Source organism: Primulina huaijiensis, chromosome 2 (assembly GCF_012295235.1).
Source record: "Primulina huaijiensis isolate GDHJ02 chromosome 2, ASM1229523v2, whole genome shotgun sequence".
Classification (NCBI taxonomy): Eukaryota; Viridiplantae; Streptophyta; class Magnoliopsida; order Lamiales; family Gesneriaceae; genus Primulina; species Primulina huaijiensis.
The window spans coordinates 24,917,226-24,933,478 of NC_133307.1; the positions used below are offsets into that span (position 1 = coordinate 24,917,226).

The 16,253-nt window shown below is 34.2% G+C and overlaps 2 protein-coding genes across 2 annotated transcripts; both read right to left on the reverse strand.

The window, feature by feature from the left end:
* Positions 1-78: 78 nt before the first annotated feature.
* LOC140970893 (probable cytosolic oligopeptidase A) lies at positions 79-7,020 on the reverse strand. Its single transcript, XM_073432858.1, has 16 exons — positions 6,691-7,020; positions 6,275-6,442; positions 6,050-6,173; positions 5,788-5,864; positions 5,301-5,444; positions 4,957-5,187; positions 4,805-4,895; positions 4,196-4,317; positions 3,525-3,632; positions 3,177-3,422; positions 2,596-2,741; positions 1,642-1,759; positions 992-1,183; positions 804-869; positions 562-633; positions 79-473 (listed from the first exon to the last, which is right to left on the reverse strand). Exons 1-16 carry the CDS (start codon positions 6,829-6,831, stop codon positions 396-398), a joined length of 2,124 nt encoding a protein of 707 aa, XP_073288959.1. The 5' UTR covers positions 6,832-7,020; the 3' UTR covers positions 79-395.
* A 5,599-nt stretch (positions 7,021-12,619) lies between these two features.
* On the reverse strand, positions 12,620-15,985 carry LOC140960526 (MADS-box transcription factor 23-like). The gene is made up of 7 exons (XM_073418832.1): positions 15,576-15,985; positions 15,106-15,184; positions 13,880-13,941; positions 13,683-13,782; positions 13,479-13,520; positions 13,247-13,288; positions 12,620-12,983 (listed from the first exon to the last, which is right to left on the reverse strand). The coding sequence occupies exons 1-7, from the start codon at positions 15,755-15,757 to the stop codon at positions 12,825-12,827; spliced, it is 666 nt and encodes a 221-aa protein (XP_073274933.1). The 5' UTR covers positions 15,758-15,985; the 3' UTR covers positions 12,620-12,824.
* Between the last annotated feature and the right edge of the window lie 268 nt (positions 15,986-16,253).

The window sequence follows — 16,253 nt, forward strand, 5'->3', positions numbered from 1 at the left end:
TTTAAAATCATGGAATTGATTTCAAAATCTTTAATCCATATGACCCTCAAAAGATTTTCAATTCCCACAAATTTACTAAAAAAGGAAATCATACTTTAGTGACTAAAATCGCAATATCCGCACAATATAGTAATAGCACATTCGCCATAGTAACAAACAAGTAGTCTCAGCGAAAAACAAAAGGAGAATTCTGACTAAATGTAGAGAAGGGGCATTCAGATGTCTATAAATACGACAGTCACAGAACCAGAAACATTTGAATCTTGACTATGCCTTATTATTCATGCCATTCTAAACAGTGATTTTTCTCACTAAGCCCGGCAATACCAGAAATTCTGTGTTCCCTTATATCTTTAAGTGACTATGCCAAGCCTAAATCACAACCTGCTAGAATCTCATGAAACTTGCAATAATCCGTTGTGCCTAAGCAGTGCCTCTGGTGATGGCTCACGCCCTCTGAATTCCACAAACACCTGAAAGAAAACAAGCATTCCAGCACAGTCAGAATTAATTTTTTTAAAAAAGGCAGGTTAAAATGTTGAATCAGTATCATTTATATACCTCTAGGGGTGGCTTACCGCCTCCAAGAGCAAGAACTGTCTCTCGGAATCTATGGCCTGTTTCTTTTACAGCCTGTTGTAAACATCAGTAATCAGTTGGATAGATGTGGTAATTAAATATGCAAAATTTTGATGTCTATGTATTTAGCTAGGTGAATTTAATCTTTGCATATAGACAAAAGACACCGGGATATTCAAAACTACAGCTTTTTAAAAGAACATTCACAGATTTTGCAGGCATACCTCATCATTGTTCAACCCAGCATCCTCAAATGCTGAGAAAGCATCAGCGGATAAAACTTCAGCCCACTGCACAGTTTTAACATCAATTACCGTTAGAAAGAGAAGCCAAGAAGGAGGGTGTCAGTATGAAAACATGGCCGTTGGATATCATTTGTCATCCAACAAACAGAAGGCAAAAAATATTTCACCTTGTAACTGTAGTATCCAGCTGCAAATCCACCAGCAAAAATATGACTAAAACTGCAGAGGAACCTATCTTCAGGAAGTGGAGGGAGCACTTGTGTTCTTTGAGAGACCCTTCTGTCAACTTCGTAGATGGACTCTGAACCACTAGGTGCATACTTTGTGTGCAATTCAAGATCAAGAGTTGCAAATCTTAGCTGCAGCACTCAAGAGACGACAAATACGTGGCTGTCTATCAAAAGGCTACACCATCACTAAGATAGGCAGAACTTAATCGTGAAGTTAGATGAGGAAGAATGTCTAATAAATATTCTCTCTATTGATGGAAATTGTGAGTCATCATCGTAGAAGAAAAAACTCCCATGTGCAGACTTAAAACACATTTACCATGAAAAAATTTCCAGATGTTCCGAAAACATTAACTCAAAACAAAACACAAGCATACATACTACTTTTCAATCTACAAGGATGCCACAAAGTAGGCATTAGATACAGACAGAGAAGCTTTAATTTCACCACTTGAAGCAAAAGAATAGATCAAACTTAATTAACAAAAAAAATATCAATAGAGTTGTCAGACAGAATAAAAGTTGGAAAACAATTTTGAATACCATACACTTAAGGAGTGCTGATAAAGAAAACTAAGAGGCCAGACCTGTCTAAGACTCATAGAACCAGCACGGAATGTCCTGGCAGCAAGAAGCTTTTTGTAAATGTCTTCTGGAATAGCTTCTCCAGTCTCATAATGCTTGCCAATACTCATCAAGGTATCTCTGCAATAAGTATCAGCAACAAAAGCATCCATCACAACATCAAATTGGGGGTCATGATCATTGACACTTTTTAGAGTCGTAAAAATGTGAAGTGCTCCAAATAGACTTCAACTTTGGGAATATAACCAACGGTGACAGACTTTTGGAGACATCATGTTAATGCACAAAAAAAACAGTAAGACGAGGACTCTGATATTAACCCGCAACAGTGGCTTCAGAGTCGCCCAAAACCAAATGTATCCAAGTGAATTCTAGCATAATATCATTTAAATTGGTCGTGTACCACATAGCACAATTTAGGCAACAATGAAGAAAAACTTGTAATTGGTCAACAGCGGAGATGTTGATGGAAGAAATTATGCAATTACAGCCATGGTTTGCCTTCGCAGTCGCGGAGGTTGTTGTTCCAGTTCCAATTACATTTCGCAGAACGGTCGCGTTTGTTGTTGTGGTTTTTTAAAAAACAAAAACAGAATTAATTAGATGGTTTGGAAATTTTGATAAATTTTTAATGGATTTTTTTTTTTAAAAAAAGGAAAAGGTTGAAAAATTTGTAAAAAAACGTTTTGCAACGGCCGTGAAATCGCCTTTCCGTTCCGTGACAGCTATGAAAATGGCGTTATAGTTATACATCCATTTTAGCTTGGAACTTTAACATGGCAATGGCCATTCCCGTTCCACTTGCAGTGCAAACCAGATTACAGCTGCTCTTGGGAGAGAAGAAAAACAAGATGATTTTCTCAGAGAACTTGCACTAGCACGCATTCAATAAGAGGAAATGTAAATTGAAAATTAATTAAAGCCCATGGTGGACAGTTGCAAGACAAAATCCCTACCTATGGTAGCACCAATTTTCCATAAATTGGGAAGGCAATTCCACAGCATCCCACTCTACATTCTTTATACCAGCAACCAAACCTTCATCCTGCCTCGTTAGCATATGCTGAAGGGCATGACCAAATTCGTGGAAGACAGTCTCAACCTAACATTAAATTATAAAAAGCAAAATTACTCATTTAAACATATAAAGTTACAGTCTTACAGAAAAACAAATCATATCCTAATGCATCATAATCAAGAGGTAAGCTTCTTGTTTCATATGATGCCTGTATAAATGAGGTAGAATATATTCTGGAGCATAACTGGATATGTTAGAACAAATAAGAATGATTTAAGGTGTCAATAATCAGACAAAAAACTAACTTTAAATTCAGTAATCAAATAGGAGGCTGACAGGCCAGTTTTAACAAGGATAGAACCTATATTAATGATTGAATAATATTTCATCCATCATATAGGCACACAAATAGGCCTCGCTTTAAGCATTATGTTCAAATGGGTACACTAGTATGATTTCACGGTCAAATCATTTTAAGAACCAGAGTTTAGACATATGAGCAAGTATGAGCGCTTCTACCTCACGAAATGTCATAAGGCTTGGCTTGTCCCCTACTGGTGGCATTTGGTTGCAAACCATATGAGCAACTGGCAATCTAGCAGTACAACCATCCCGCGACATAACACGACTTCGACCTACCACTTCATCCATCCATGCTCCTCCTCGTTTCTCAGACGGACGAGAATATGGATCAAAATAGAAGAACGCAATTGGGGTGCCAAAAGAGTCATTAACGCGGTAAAACCGAACGTCGCTGTTCCATACCTATTGATTATAATCATGGCTATTCAGATGGAAAAAAATGCACCACCAGCTAAAAACTCTCCCTGGAAGAAAACAAAATGTAAAGAAGATGGAAAGTCATACCGGAGCTGTACCATCTGACTGTTCAATATTGATCCCAAACAGGTGTTTTGCTAGACTGAAAAGACCATCCATAACTTTAGGCAATGAAAAGTAAGGACGCAATTCTTCCTGTTGATATTATAAAAGGCAACCCACCTAAAAATCTTATTATTTGAGAAAGGCAAATGGCACTAGAAACAAGAGACGGTGGTATAAAATTAGTAAATTAAAGAAGAAGCCAAAAGCCAATGTAACCAAGGACTCTGTTCAATAGAAAATGCACCTTCAAAAACTAATATTTAAAGGGAACATTCCAACAACTGTCTATAAATTGGAAATTTCAAAATGTAGGACATCGATATATAGGAAATACTACAAAGAGACCTAAACAAGGATATAGTGAGGCCCTTCCAATACCAAAAAAATACCATTAACACATAGCAACTTCGTCCATACAAATTAGGACTACAATTCTACAAAGAAATAAATGTGCAATAATAAGACCTGTTCCCTCTGCTGCGCAGAATATAACTGTATTAAATAAAATAAGATGATAAATAATATCATTGATTCCCTAGGAAGGAAAAAAGGAGATTTAAAAGATAAAAATTTGCTTTGGAATATTACAAAAAATGTTTCGATAAGGAAGCTACATAAACATAACTCGATATTAAACCAAGGGAGCACAACACCTCATTTATTTCGTATTTAGATTCACGAAGTCTCTCACTCCAGAAGCTAATATCCCAATGGTTCAAGTTATCAGCTTCTGGAGCTCCTTGGTTCCTTGAAAAAAATTTGAGATCCTCTATATCTGAAAAGATTATGAAAGGAAAAACAAATTATCCAGTAAATGGTGATCAGAGAACAATATTTTGCTTTACAAATAACAAAAAACAATGGAAAAAAGAGCTAGAGCTACCGAAAACATAAATAAGATGGAAAATGCTCATTTTCCAAAAACTTGCATAGATTAATCTCATATTTAAGAACTAGTTTTTTCAACTATTGTTCGCTACTCAGATTTTGATAAATATTGCAAAGCATCATCATTCTTCCAATGTTTAAGAAAACAAAGAACAATTCATTTTTCTATTTTCACAAAACACAATGAAGGGTTGTTAAATTAATGTTGAAGATGGGAAGTTGGGCATGTAGCGTGTGTGTAACTCAGTATATCACCAGATGCCTTCTCTCTGTCTCTCATTTATTTTACTTCTACCAAAAATGCTAACTAAATTCCTGGAAGAAAATAAGGGGAAAAAAAAAAAGCACACTTGCATGGTTCAGAAAGGCTGTACCTTGAACAGCAGGATCCCAAGATGCACTACGTAGTTTTTCGAGGAGCTCTCCTGCCTTTTCAACAGTTGCCATCTTGGTCTCCATACTTACCTGATAAAGCTACATAATCACGCATATCCAACAGACTGATAAATAAAATAACAAGTCATACCTCGGCATAGTTATTGTACCCAAGAAGCTTAGCCTTTTCCAATCTAAGCTTCAAAATTTGGTCAATAATTGATGTGTTATCCATATCTCCACTAGAAGCACGGGTTATATAGGCTTGATATACTTCCTCACGCAGTGTTCGATTTTTAGCATGCTGCATAACTGCCATATAGCTTGGGGCATCCAATGTTATTATCCATGGCCCACTCTCTGCAGTAGCATTTTCATGTCCCTGTAATCAATAGAAAAACACAAATAATGTAATCACTAGATGAAATTATATCCAATATTTCAATTCACGAATTGGAGCTATTACTTAACTCATTGACATAATTACATAAATACCTTGGACACTGCTGTTTGTGCAGCCAACCCGAGAGCTGTAGCTGGCAACCCTTCGATGTCTTTCTTCTCTGTTATCAAATTTTCAAACTTCTTCGTCGCATCCAAAACATTCTCTCCAAATTTTTGAGATAGTTTTGCCAATTCCTTCACACTCATTTGGAGAGACAAAATTAATGATCCTTAAAATAGATAATAGATAATACTTTAAATAATGGGAAATTGAACTAAAAGCATAGAGTAACCTGGAAAAAGTGAAAACGTGAACAAAAAGTAGATCAGCGTCATTTCACAATTTATGCCAGTACAACAATAACAAATCCACTTACAATATGGAACAGGCGGGTTCATAAACTTATAAAAAATGTTCCCTTTCATAAGCTACCAATATAATTCCAGAGTTAATTTGACATTTACAGATAAGTAGCATCAAATACAATAGTTACATCCATCCAAATGGCCTCCAGCATCCTCAAAAAATGAAATATACCTGTTCAATCTTGTTGAATTCCTCTCTTTCATCATCTTCAAGGGAGATACCCCTCAAAACCGCATCCTTTAAATGTGCTGCGAAAGCAGGTCAGTGAGAACTTTAAGATCAACATTTAAAATCAAACCTCTGATGTTAACATGGAACAGTAAAGTAATCCAACCACGAGAAAGCAATTCAGTCCACACCAACCCAAATCAAAACCTCCACATGAAGATCATAACTATTGAAATACTACAATAGAATGGTTGCAAATACTTACACTCAACAATCCTTTTTCGAGCATCACTCAAGGTATCCCATTCAGACGATTCTCTAATAGCTTTGAACGCATGGTAAATAGGCTTACTCTGACCTAACTTAAGCTCAAACGCTACTTTCTCCGGCTAGATAGTAACAAAGAAAAGAAAAACATTTAGCAACAAAAATATTGTCTAAAAATAGCCATACACAATTAAATCACAAAAACAAAAGCAACAATATGCACCTGGACTTCCTCAATGGCAGCACGAAGGTCCGCATTATCTTTAACTGCCTTGATATGCGAAACCGCACCCCACACCACAGCCATCCTGTCAACTATCCTCTCCAGTGGATCCACCAGTTTTGGCCACGTAGGTTCCACTGTTCTCTCCAGTTCCTCTAGCTCTAATTCCTACAATTCCAAAATTCAATTAAAGACACCGCAAGTATAACTCACAAAAAGAGCACATCATTTTTAGCACGTCTTCATTCACACATCACCGTTTACATATGTAGCTTAAACACATAATCATCTAATAGAACGATCAAGCCAAAATACAGGAAAAATTATTAATCCCTATGTAATTGCTCAAGGAGCCTGGGACAAGTAACACGAAGTGAATCACAAATAACACAACCAATGATTTGTCAATAACTTACAAGCTGTTTGAGCAACGCGCGGATGCCGGGACGGACATGCTTGGGTAGGATCGAATCGAAGGGCGGGAAGTAAAACTCCTCCAAGAGCGGATTACTTCCGGACTCCGAATCCATTATCGCGTCACTAGAGCGAGACACCATTGATGAAGCGGAACCGGAGAACGATCGAACCGGGGGAAATGAACCGATGCGACGCTTAAAAGTGGTTGACTTGAGAAGAACGTTGGAGCGTGATGGGAGAAGGCAGAGGGAGAAGGAAGAGGACCAGAGGGAACAAGGACGGGATTTGAGAGAAGGGAAAATGGGTTTTAGGAAACAAATGGGCTGGATTGATCGAGATTTGGTTGGACGGTTGGGATCCTCATTCGATGACCTTGTGAACTCGCCCCGCCCCGTCCCGTCATATCATAGGGGTCTAAGCACATCAAAGGTTAGACTATATTACTTGTTGGGTGTGACACTGATAAATCAAATTCACAGCGGAACTAATAGAAAACCATCAAATAAATTAACTTAAAATTTCACCAAGCACAATCAAGCGAAATAAAAGACACGCAAGTGATATTAACGAGACGTGCATCTACTGCACACATAATTTTTTGATTCAATCAAACAATAATGGTGTTGGTTATATTACATTATCATAACTATATTATTAAGTTTTTTTTATCAGTTAATTTAGTTTCTTAGGAAAGCATTGGATAGGTAGTAACAAACGCTAAATTTCAATAATCAAATCGAGTATGCTGGGCTTGGCTAGGCAGTAAACGCCACAATCTGGCCCCAAAATCGGTCCAGCTCATATAGATAATATCAAATAGAAAATCCAATGAGGTCCCAGATAGTTAACATTAGTGGCGAGTTGTAGCTTTACCAGGCCAGGGCCTCATAATCTCGGGGCATGGTGGTTGGTTTGGCCCATTGACAAATACAGGGCTAATAATTTAAAAGAAATTGAAAAAGGTGGATTGACCTATTATATCCAAAAAATTTTAAACAAATTTAAGGAGTGATTGATCTCACTTTTTTGAAGACTTGAATAAATATCGAGCTAATGTATTAGGTGGTTGATCCCATGAATATAACTCGCATCTATTATTTTTTTAGACTAAATATGTATTTCATTCATATATTCTGAAATCATGGTTTGCAAAAGAGCTTAAAAATAAAGGGCGACAATCCCTAAATTCTTTGGTAGCATTAAGATAATAATAAGCATGAGTAGCCAATGATTGTGGAACATGGTTTGCAGATGTTCGGCAGAAACGGATTTCCCCATTTGAAGCCTGTGTGCGTTGGTTGATGATAAAAGAAATAATCGGTGCTTCCGCTGCAAACTGGGACAGCTTTGAAACAGCCAATACCACGTTAAGTGCATCTGTTTCAATGATGACATTGGATCAGTGATTATGCATTGCTATCAAAATGGCCTCTCGAACAGCTAGAAGTTCCGCAACAAGAGGGGAGAATATCCCCGAAAAGCTAGAAGATCCTTTGCAGGGTTTGGTTACATTCTATGTTCGGATATATTCATGAACATATTTTATATTGAAAAGAATCCTTTGGTCCAACCGGTAATCAGTAGAAGAGCAGATTACATATCTATATTGGAATATGTAAGATTGAGAGAATAATGGAGGTCCCCCACCGGACAGGATACAGCGCTGGCAATACCCTTCTTTGTACTCAAATGATCACATGCTTCCTACATAACTTGTCCGACCCCATCCCCCTACTATATAATAATAAAATTATTATTTTGTAGTTATTCTTGTTTATGGTCGAAGATTAACTAAATCAAAATAACTCCGCTTACGTAAATAATAAGACATTGATTGATTTTTTTTTTTTAATTCAATATTTGATTCTAGTTTTGTAAAATATTAGTGTCATACATCATTGTCTTATACGCAAATTGAAAAAATTGCAGTAAAATTTATATGAAAAATTCCAATTAGTCAAGAAACTCATGAAAGTCGCTCCTACATACATACATATAAATTACTCATCACTGTTACCCTTTGTCAAGGATGGGGAAAACTATCGATGAAGACAAGCTAGGAATAAGTAGACGCATGATAGTGCCTAGAAATAGTTTTATGTAACCGGTGTCCTCATCCCGTAGAACAAAAAAAAGTTGACAAGTTCCTAGAATACGGAAAACGCTAAATTTTATGTCGGGTAAATATATAGTATTTTATTTTGAGATTGAATTAAAATAATATATAAATTCGGGAGAATAACGGTAATAATTGTTTGATGGCAACAAAATTATTTTAGGTCAGGTTAAAATAATAAATTTTTTGTATATGTACCAATTTAATTATTTAAAGAAATTTGTAAATGAAATGTACATTATCAATAACTCATGTACTTAAATAAACTTTGATATTTAAATTACAATTAACAAAATTTATGATAGCTCATGCATTCAACCGAGTACCAACTAGTAATAAATACTGCCTTGTAAGGTTTCAGCAACGAGTCCCTACATCTCTTCAAAAATAAACATCTATGATTGGGTGAAAAAGATACATAATTCAACGTATTATAAAATCATTATATATTTATTTAACCATTTTTTTTTTCCATTTTTTAACGAGAAATACACAATGCGCATTTATTATTTACTATAAATGCAGCTGTGTAAAGTCTAGCTAATTTCAAGCCTAAATTAATCACCAATTAATGGCGCGACACCTTCGTCAATGAACAAGGATTTGGAGGCAGTCTTGTGTTGAGTATAATACCTTACCTATGTCGAATATTAATGTTAAAATTTGATGTATTACATTACTAGCAAATATAAGATAACAAACACTTTAGAAACTAAATAAATGAATTTAAAAAGATATAATCATTAATTAAAGATTTAAGTTTTAGACCAAGTACTAGATAGAGTAATGTCGTGAAAACATAAAAATAAAGATATCAAACATACCAAAAAATATAGGAAGACCAAAGTCACTCTTGTTACTTTTCATTGGAGGTGTCAAAATGGACTAGACTCGTTTCTTTCCCATCATATAAAATAGATGAGTTGGGTTGACAATTTTTCAATCCACCAAATGATGGCTCCACCCTCCTAACGAAGGGTTGTGGGTCAGCTCGCTCTAACCAGCCAAATTGCAGATAATCATGCTAGAGGGAATTGTCTCGCTATCTAAAATAAGTAAGTTGGATTGGTGTTTTTCCAACCACCTAAAAGGCGAGCGGACTGCCCAGCCCCTAATGGTGGGTTGAGGTGGGTCATGGGTCGGTAAATCCCGCTAGTCCGTTTTGATACTTTCACCTTTTATGGTCATTTACTTGATTAATGAGGAAGTCACTCTTATCAACTATATTTAAACTAATTTATTTTTTTTCATTTCCAGTTTCACGCCAATATTTTTCATGAAAATGACTAAAATTTTAAAATAATCCAAATGAGTGAACTACAAATATGAAATGTGAATTGACCAACAACATGACAAAAATAAAAAAACATGACAAAAATATATTTTATCTCAATAAAAAATTGTGTAGTACAGTATACACTGTTATATTTAATTTAATATTCACATATATATCAGATATTGGATAATACATACGTGCCTGTGTATGTAAGGATTTCACACTTTTTTTTTATGAGAAAGTCTAAATAAAATAAACGTGAAATGGTAATTAACTAAATATGTCATGCAAAACACCATCTGAAAATTGTAATAAGAAAAAGTAATGCTATATATATACCCAAATTAATACAATAATTTTTACAACATAAAAAATTAAATACAATAATTTCATTTATCAAACTTTACGATATAATAACAAAATCTAACGATATAATTGATGTAAATATTTTTATTTTTAACATTATTTTTTTTAAAAAATAGCATCTAAAATTATCAATCAAATAAAAAATCTAAAAATATTAAAAACTGGATGCCGAAAGCCCCAAGTGAGGATAAACATATATCCCCCAAATCGGATGCTACATTCCCTCCCCACAACACTCAAATTCTTATCTACATTAACAAACTTGCCAAACCACCATCGCACTCTCTCCTCTACAATGGGCGGCGGCGAAGTACTCTACCGGCGGCCTTCCTACCTCGCCAGCTGTATGTCACCGTCGTGTGTCCCCGTACACGAAGACTACTCCCACATCACCCCAAGCCTCGACAAGGTCGGCGGCGGCCTCCGCGACCGTCGCCTGCGGAAACTCCTCCGTAAGATCGTGAACGAAAGCAAGATCAGCATTATTGGGCAGCACAAGCCCCTCAATTTCCAGTACGACGCCTTAAGTTACTCCCAGAATTTCGACGATGGCTGCCATAGAGATGAGGAGATGTACGCGCTGTCGACGAGCATGTCAAGATTTTAGGCGGTGCCTCCGCCGTTCCTTGTGTATATACGTGGTGATTGGTATTAAACTCTTGCTTCGAAATATTTGGATCAGTACTTAGATCCACTGCTTTTTCAAGAGGGTTACATATTATAACTACATATACTCGCATTTATAATGTGACGCTTATTCTCCAAATTTTATATGAACGAAACAGATCAAAATTACTCTTGTTTGATTAACAAAAAACTCATATACAGTCCGATCCATGCCACTCGGATTGAGTTTTAGAAGTTGGATCTTTCTTGAAATTGAGTTTGTAATTGAAAATAAGTAGTAGGACAGCTTTGTTCAACGAAAACAGATTCCAACAAGAGCCCGCATTAGTTTAAAGATCCGATTGTTAACAACGTTCTTCCAATTGTAACTGGATTTGGTTTAAAAAGTTTTGACACGACAACCATCGTACTTACCAATCAATAAAATATCATTCATTAAACAAAAAAATGTATAATTTAAATATGTTTAATCACAATCAAAATAGTGACAGAGTCATGAATAGAAAGGTGGGTGAACTATCAGTATAAAATCATCGACGTAGGTGCTAAATTTTATCATTTTCTCGCCTTTTGAGAAGTACCATTGAATCTTGATCTGAGCTTTTTTCTGAAGAAAGTAAAAGCTGTAATATCTGATTTAGTTGAAGTAGCACCCGACAAACCTATTAATATCATGATTTTATACAAATATATTCTATTTACAAAGTCCAAAAAATAATAGTCCAAATTTTGCTTTAGTCACGACAACAGTATAATTGATATATAGTCTACTGTGTCTTAGAGTTATCAGTATGTAATTTCGTCATCTTTCGAGTCCATAGGAAAATACACACAAGAACTTAGAAAATATTAATAATAATAACAATAAAAAGACAAATGACGTTAGTTTATATAGGGGTAATTGTTGGCATGTTTTTATTAGTTACTAGTCTACCCACGTTCTGATTTTTTTATTTAATTTGATTTATATTAATAAAATCATAATTGTGTAATTTGAAATGATAAAAAAAAAATAAATAACAAAAAAAGAAAACTTCAAATTTGTCTTTATTATCTAGATTTTTTAATAATAATAATAATAGATAAGTTGTTTGTACTATCTGACCTAATTGTATAGACTTGTTTTTTTTTTTTATAAAGATTTAAGAAATTCACTAGAAATAACAATTATACAAACAACTTTTCAATTTTACTATTATTTAATTAGTGTTTATATAAATGGCTTGTTATCTTTTCAATAGTTAGTTAATTATACGACATCAAATTAAATAGCAGTATATTAGTAAAGCAATAGAAAAAATATTTATAATATAATAAAGACAAAAATATATATAAATATTGAAACATTCAAGAGGAGACTCCATCACACCGGATTGGCTAGCTAATCTTGTTACACTAAGTTAAAGTTTTTTGTTCAACGTATCGCAAATCTGTGGAACCATTTACTTTTGGCAATGCTTGAAGTACAAAACCAAAAGCAAAAGGATTATTATCTGTTTTAAAACGAAATCATATTTTTAATCAACACCAGCCATGTATAAAATACAAAAATTCAAGAGGCTCATATTACACCAGATTAATTAGCTCAACCATAAGCAACGATATCCAATGTGTTTTCATTACTAGCTAGAGAGGTTTTTTTTTTATTCAACTTGGTAAATCCATGGAATCATTTTACATACATATATCGACAATCGCATGATCTCCGATAAATAGGACATGATTATATGAAGTTTCATACTCGAACTTTACCTTGATTTTCTTGATGTTCTTAATGCTACTCCCGAACTCTGTGTTGCGGGGCTTAGTTGAAGCTCCACCAATCCATCCAATTCCTTATTCATGGTGAAATTGTGGGGAACAATTCCAGGAATTCCATTTGCTGCACATAAATTCCCTCCATATGCCTGATACATATAAGAGTTGCAGAAAAATTAATCGATCAATTTCTCATGGGTCGCACAAGATTTTAGAGAGAAAGACGGCGCTTATACGTGTTATGATTTATGGGGGTTTTAATCGAATACATAAATTTTCAAACAAAATATACTGCGCATGAAATTGGATTTTTTTTAGAGATGGAGATATCTTCATGCATGTATTGATAGCACAATTATACGTTTCAATTTGCATGGTTATATAAATTGTTAGTTTAGCAAGATTTACGTACCTTCTTATAGAGCTCCACATTTTCTTGATGGATGAGAGTTCCCTGAAATTAATCCAAAACAAACAAGGTTATGCATTGATTGGATAATCACTTTTTTCGATTTCAAAATTTTGTACATAATTGTAATATTAAATCGTCTTCACCTAATTAATGCTAAATGCTATAATACTATAGCTTAAACATAACCAGAGTAAATTTGTAATGCTAAATGCGGGATATATTTAAAATTTACCTTTCTACGTAGCTCATGAATTTCTTCTGTCAACATCTGTTCCTGCATATGCAAACCACATTACATTATCAATATTGTATAAGCTCTATATTCTTTTTAAAATTAATATAATTATATATTACGGTGGATAAAACACACACAGACACACACATATATATAAAACTCAAGTCCTTTCAATTAAAATCCAAGGGTTTGAAATTCGACTTTTTTAACGCGCACGCCCTTCAAACTCATTTCCAGTTGGTTTTCTAATCTTTGTAGTTCTTCCACATTCAAGCCATGAAGTTCTTCTCCCAACAATCTCCTGTCATTTCCATGGTAAATAAACAAAACGAAAAGTACATTATAGTACGTAAAATAATTTCATAATTACTATTATATTGTTGGAAGAATGAATTTACCGATGATTATCTCTCAAATCCTGTAATTGTTGCTTTAGAACTGCAGTCTCCCTTTGCCAAAACTAACAACCACAGTTGCACTTGCACTTGTTAATTCATAAGCATGTAGGGTGGAAAATTGTATCATTCTACAATTACAAATCAAAACTGGAAAGAAAAAAAAAAGGAGGACAAAATAATAAACGTAATTAAAAACAACAGTGATCATGTAACTTGATTAATGCATATGAATGCGTAAATATAGACTTGAATCACGTTTATTTCGTATAATTTTCAATTAATCGATTACAAATTTTTAATTTATAATTATTTCGAATTACAATATCTACTTGCAATTATAATAATAGTATAATTGGCAACTTATAGTGCTGGAATGTACATCAAGAATTTTCAGCAGTAAGTTGATAGAAAGAGCAAATTAATATAAAAAAAGTGATTTTCATGTCGTTTTTCTGTATGATATTTCAAATAAAGTTGGAAAAATGGAATGAATTCAACAGACTTGTAATTAGCTAGGGAATGTAATTAACTTTTACACTTACTTAATTTCTTTCCCATTTCCTTCGTCCAAGCGAAATTTTTTACATTACAACTTCTTACATTATCCATGACATACACTAGATTAAGTTGAAAGAAAACTAGCCGATCGATCACCCGACTTAACGTATTTAGTTGAACGAGTACATAGACGCTTGGAATTATTCATCAAATACATTTAACGCGAGATTATAACTATAGCAGAAGGTTTATAACCGGTACATGTAGAGAATTTGGCCGGATTCAAAATAACACTCTTTCATGTCCTAAAAATTCGAAATGGATACGGTGTTGTGCGCAACACGGTGCTGCGTAGTATTGATTATATGTATTATCTCATTAGTAAAAGAGGCTAAATATTCTATTTAAATTTATCTGGATTAGTTTTGAATTGATTACAAGAACAAATCTAGTTGGTTTAATCCTATTGTTTGTTTAGCTAAATTTAAACGAATCTAGAAATGTTAACCATACACAATGACTTCTTTAAAAATTTCACTAAATAATTTTGGAATAGGATCGAACGTAAAATGGTCTAGCCTCGTATTAATTTAGTTTCAAATGCTTCTAATCGGATATCGTCGAACCCTTAATGGATCGCAAACATCGTTCGCCATAAAATAGATTCAAATTGGATTTAAATAAAATGCCTCTGATTAACAATAGATGTGAGCCTTAAGTGAACATACCTCGATTTCGGAACCTGGATTAAGCAGATGATAGTGTTCCTCTTTTGTTCCATTGTATCGTTCAATTATCGATTTCATGCTGATAAAATTCAGAAATCAAAATGAAGGAAAAAAATCTGTAAATTTGATTATTATTATTTTCAATCTATATATGTGCACATTTTCGGTATGAAATAAAATTTTGAATCTGCTCCTACTTCTGTTTATTCCTAATCGAGACATGAAACCGTCATATATATGTTTGATAATCTTAAATATGATCTTGATGCAGGATTATAACTTATCCTTTCTTATTTTGAATGTTGTACTAATTTTTCCGCTCTGAATAAAATTCATACAAAAAGTCGAAAAATCTGATTGCTTTAAAATAGAAAAGCACACGCATATCTTTGTCGACATAGTAATTTAAGTCATCATAACATGAAACAAAGCAATAACAATCTCAAAACATTTCAGAACCAGTTTCTAACCTGGAGTTTGAAAATTCATTCAATTTTCCAGTGCTTGAAAATATGATGACTCCAACTTCTGCATCGCAAAGGATTGCTAGCTCCTTGGCCTTCTTTAGCAACCCACTCCTTCTCTTGGAGAATGTCACTTGCCTACTCGTAGAATTATCAATTCTTTTTATCGCGATTTTTCCTCTCCCCATCTTCCAATATCAAGATCCCCAACTAGGGTTGCAGGCTTCTCTGAGAAGGAAGTTAGATCTAAACACAATTAGCTCTTATATCCAATTATTAAGAGTAAACTTTTCAATATAATTTTGATCTTTTTTGAGCTTAGAAACGAAGGCTACGCAATGAAATAAGGTAATTAAAAGAACTTTGTTATCATAGAGCTTCGAATCAAAGTCAAGCCCTTTATAAAAACATATCAATTTTTTTCTTTTTTTTAACTAAAAATTGTCCTTAAAAAGTGGGGTATTGTGTATATTATAATTGTTAGCCACTCTAGGATCAATGGCGCCGTAGCTTATAAAATATTGACACGTGGGAATCTTAGTCTTTCCTTAATATTTCTATAAAGGGAAAAACTTTATTCCCATTTAAGTAAATTTACGAACCTTAAAAATGACAACCACAGTACAGTGAGTTTTTGGCTGATTTTTGGGACTTTCACGTGAATAAAGTTCAGCTGCGCCTTTA

Coding starts and splice junctions, on each gene's coding strand:
- LOC140970893 (XM_073432858.1), bottom strand. CDS start 6,831: ATGGTGTCTCGCTCTAGTGACGCGATAATGGATTCGGAGTCCGGAAGT. Junction 5,445..5,787: donor AATTCAACAAGATTGAACAG/GTATATTTCATT, acceptor ATGAGTGTGAAG/GAATTGGCAAAACTATCTCA. Junction 474..561: donor GCGGTAAGCCACCCCTAGAG/GTATATAAATGA, acceptor GTTTTCTTTCAG/GTGTTTGTGGAATTCAGAGG.
- LOC140960526 (XM_073418832.1), bottom strand. CDS start 15,757: ATGGGGAGAGGAAAAATCGCGATAAAAAGAATTGATAATTCTACGAGT. Junction 13,521..13,682: donor AGGGCGTGCGCGTTAAAAAA/GTCGAATTTCAA, acceptor TTGCATATGCAG/GAACAGATGTTGACAGAAGA. Junction 13,289..13,478: donor TTCATGAGCTACGTAGAAAG/GTAAATTTTAAA, acceptor GATTAATTTCAG/GGAACTCTCATCCATCAAGA.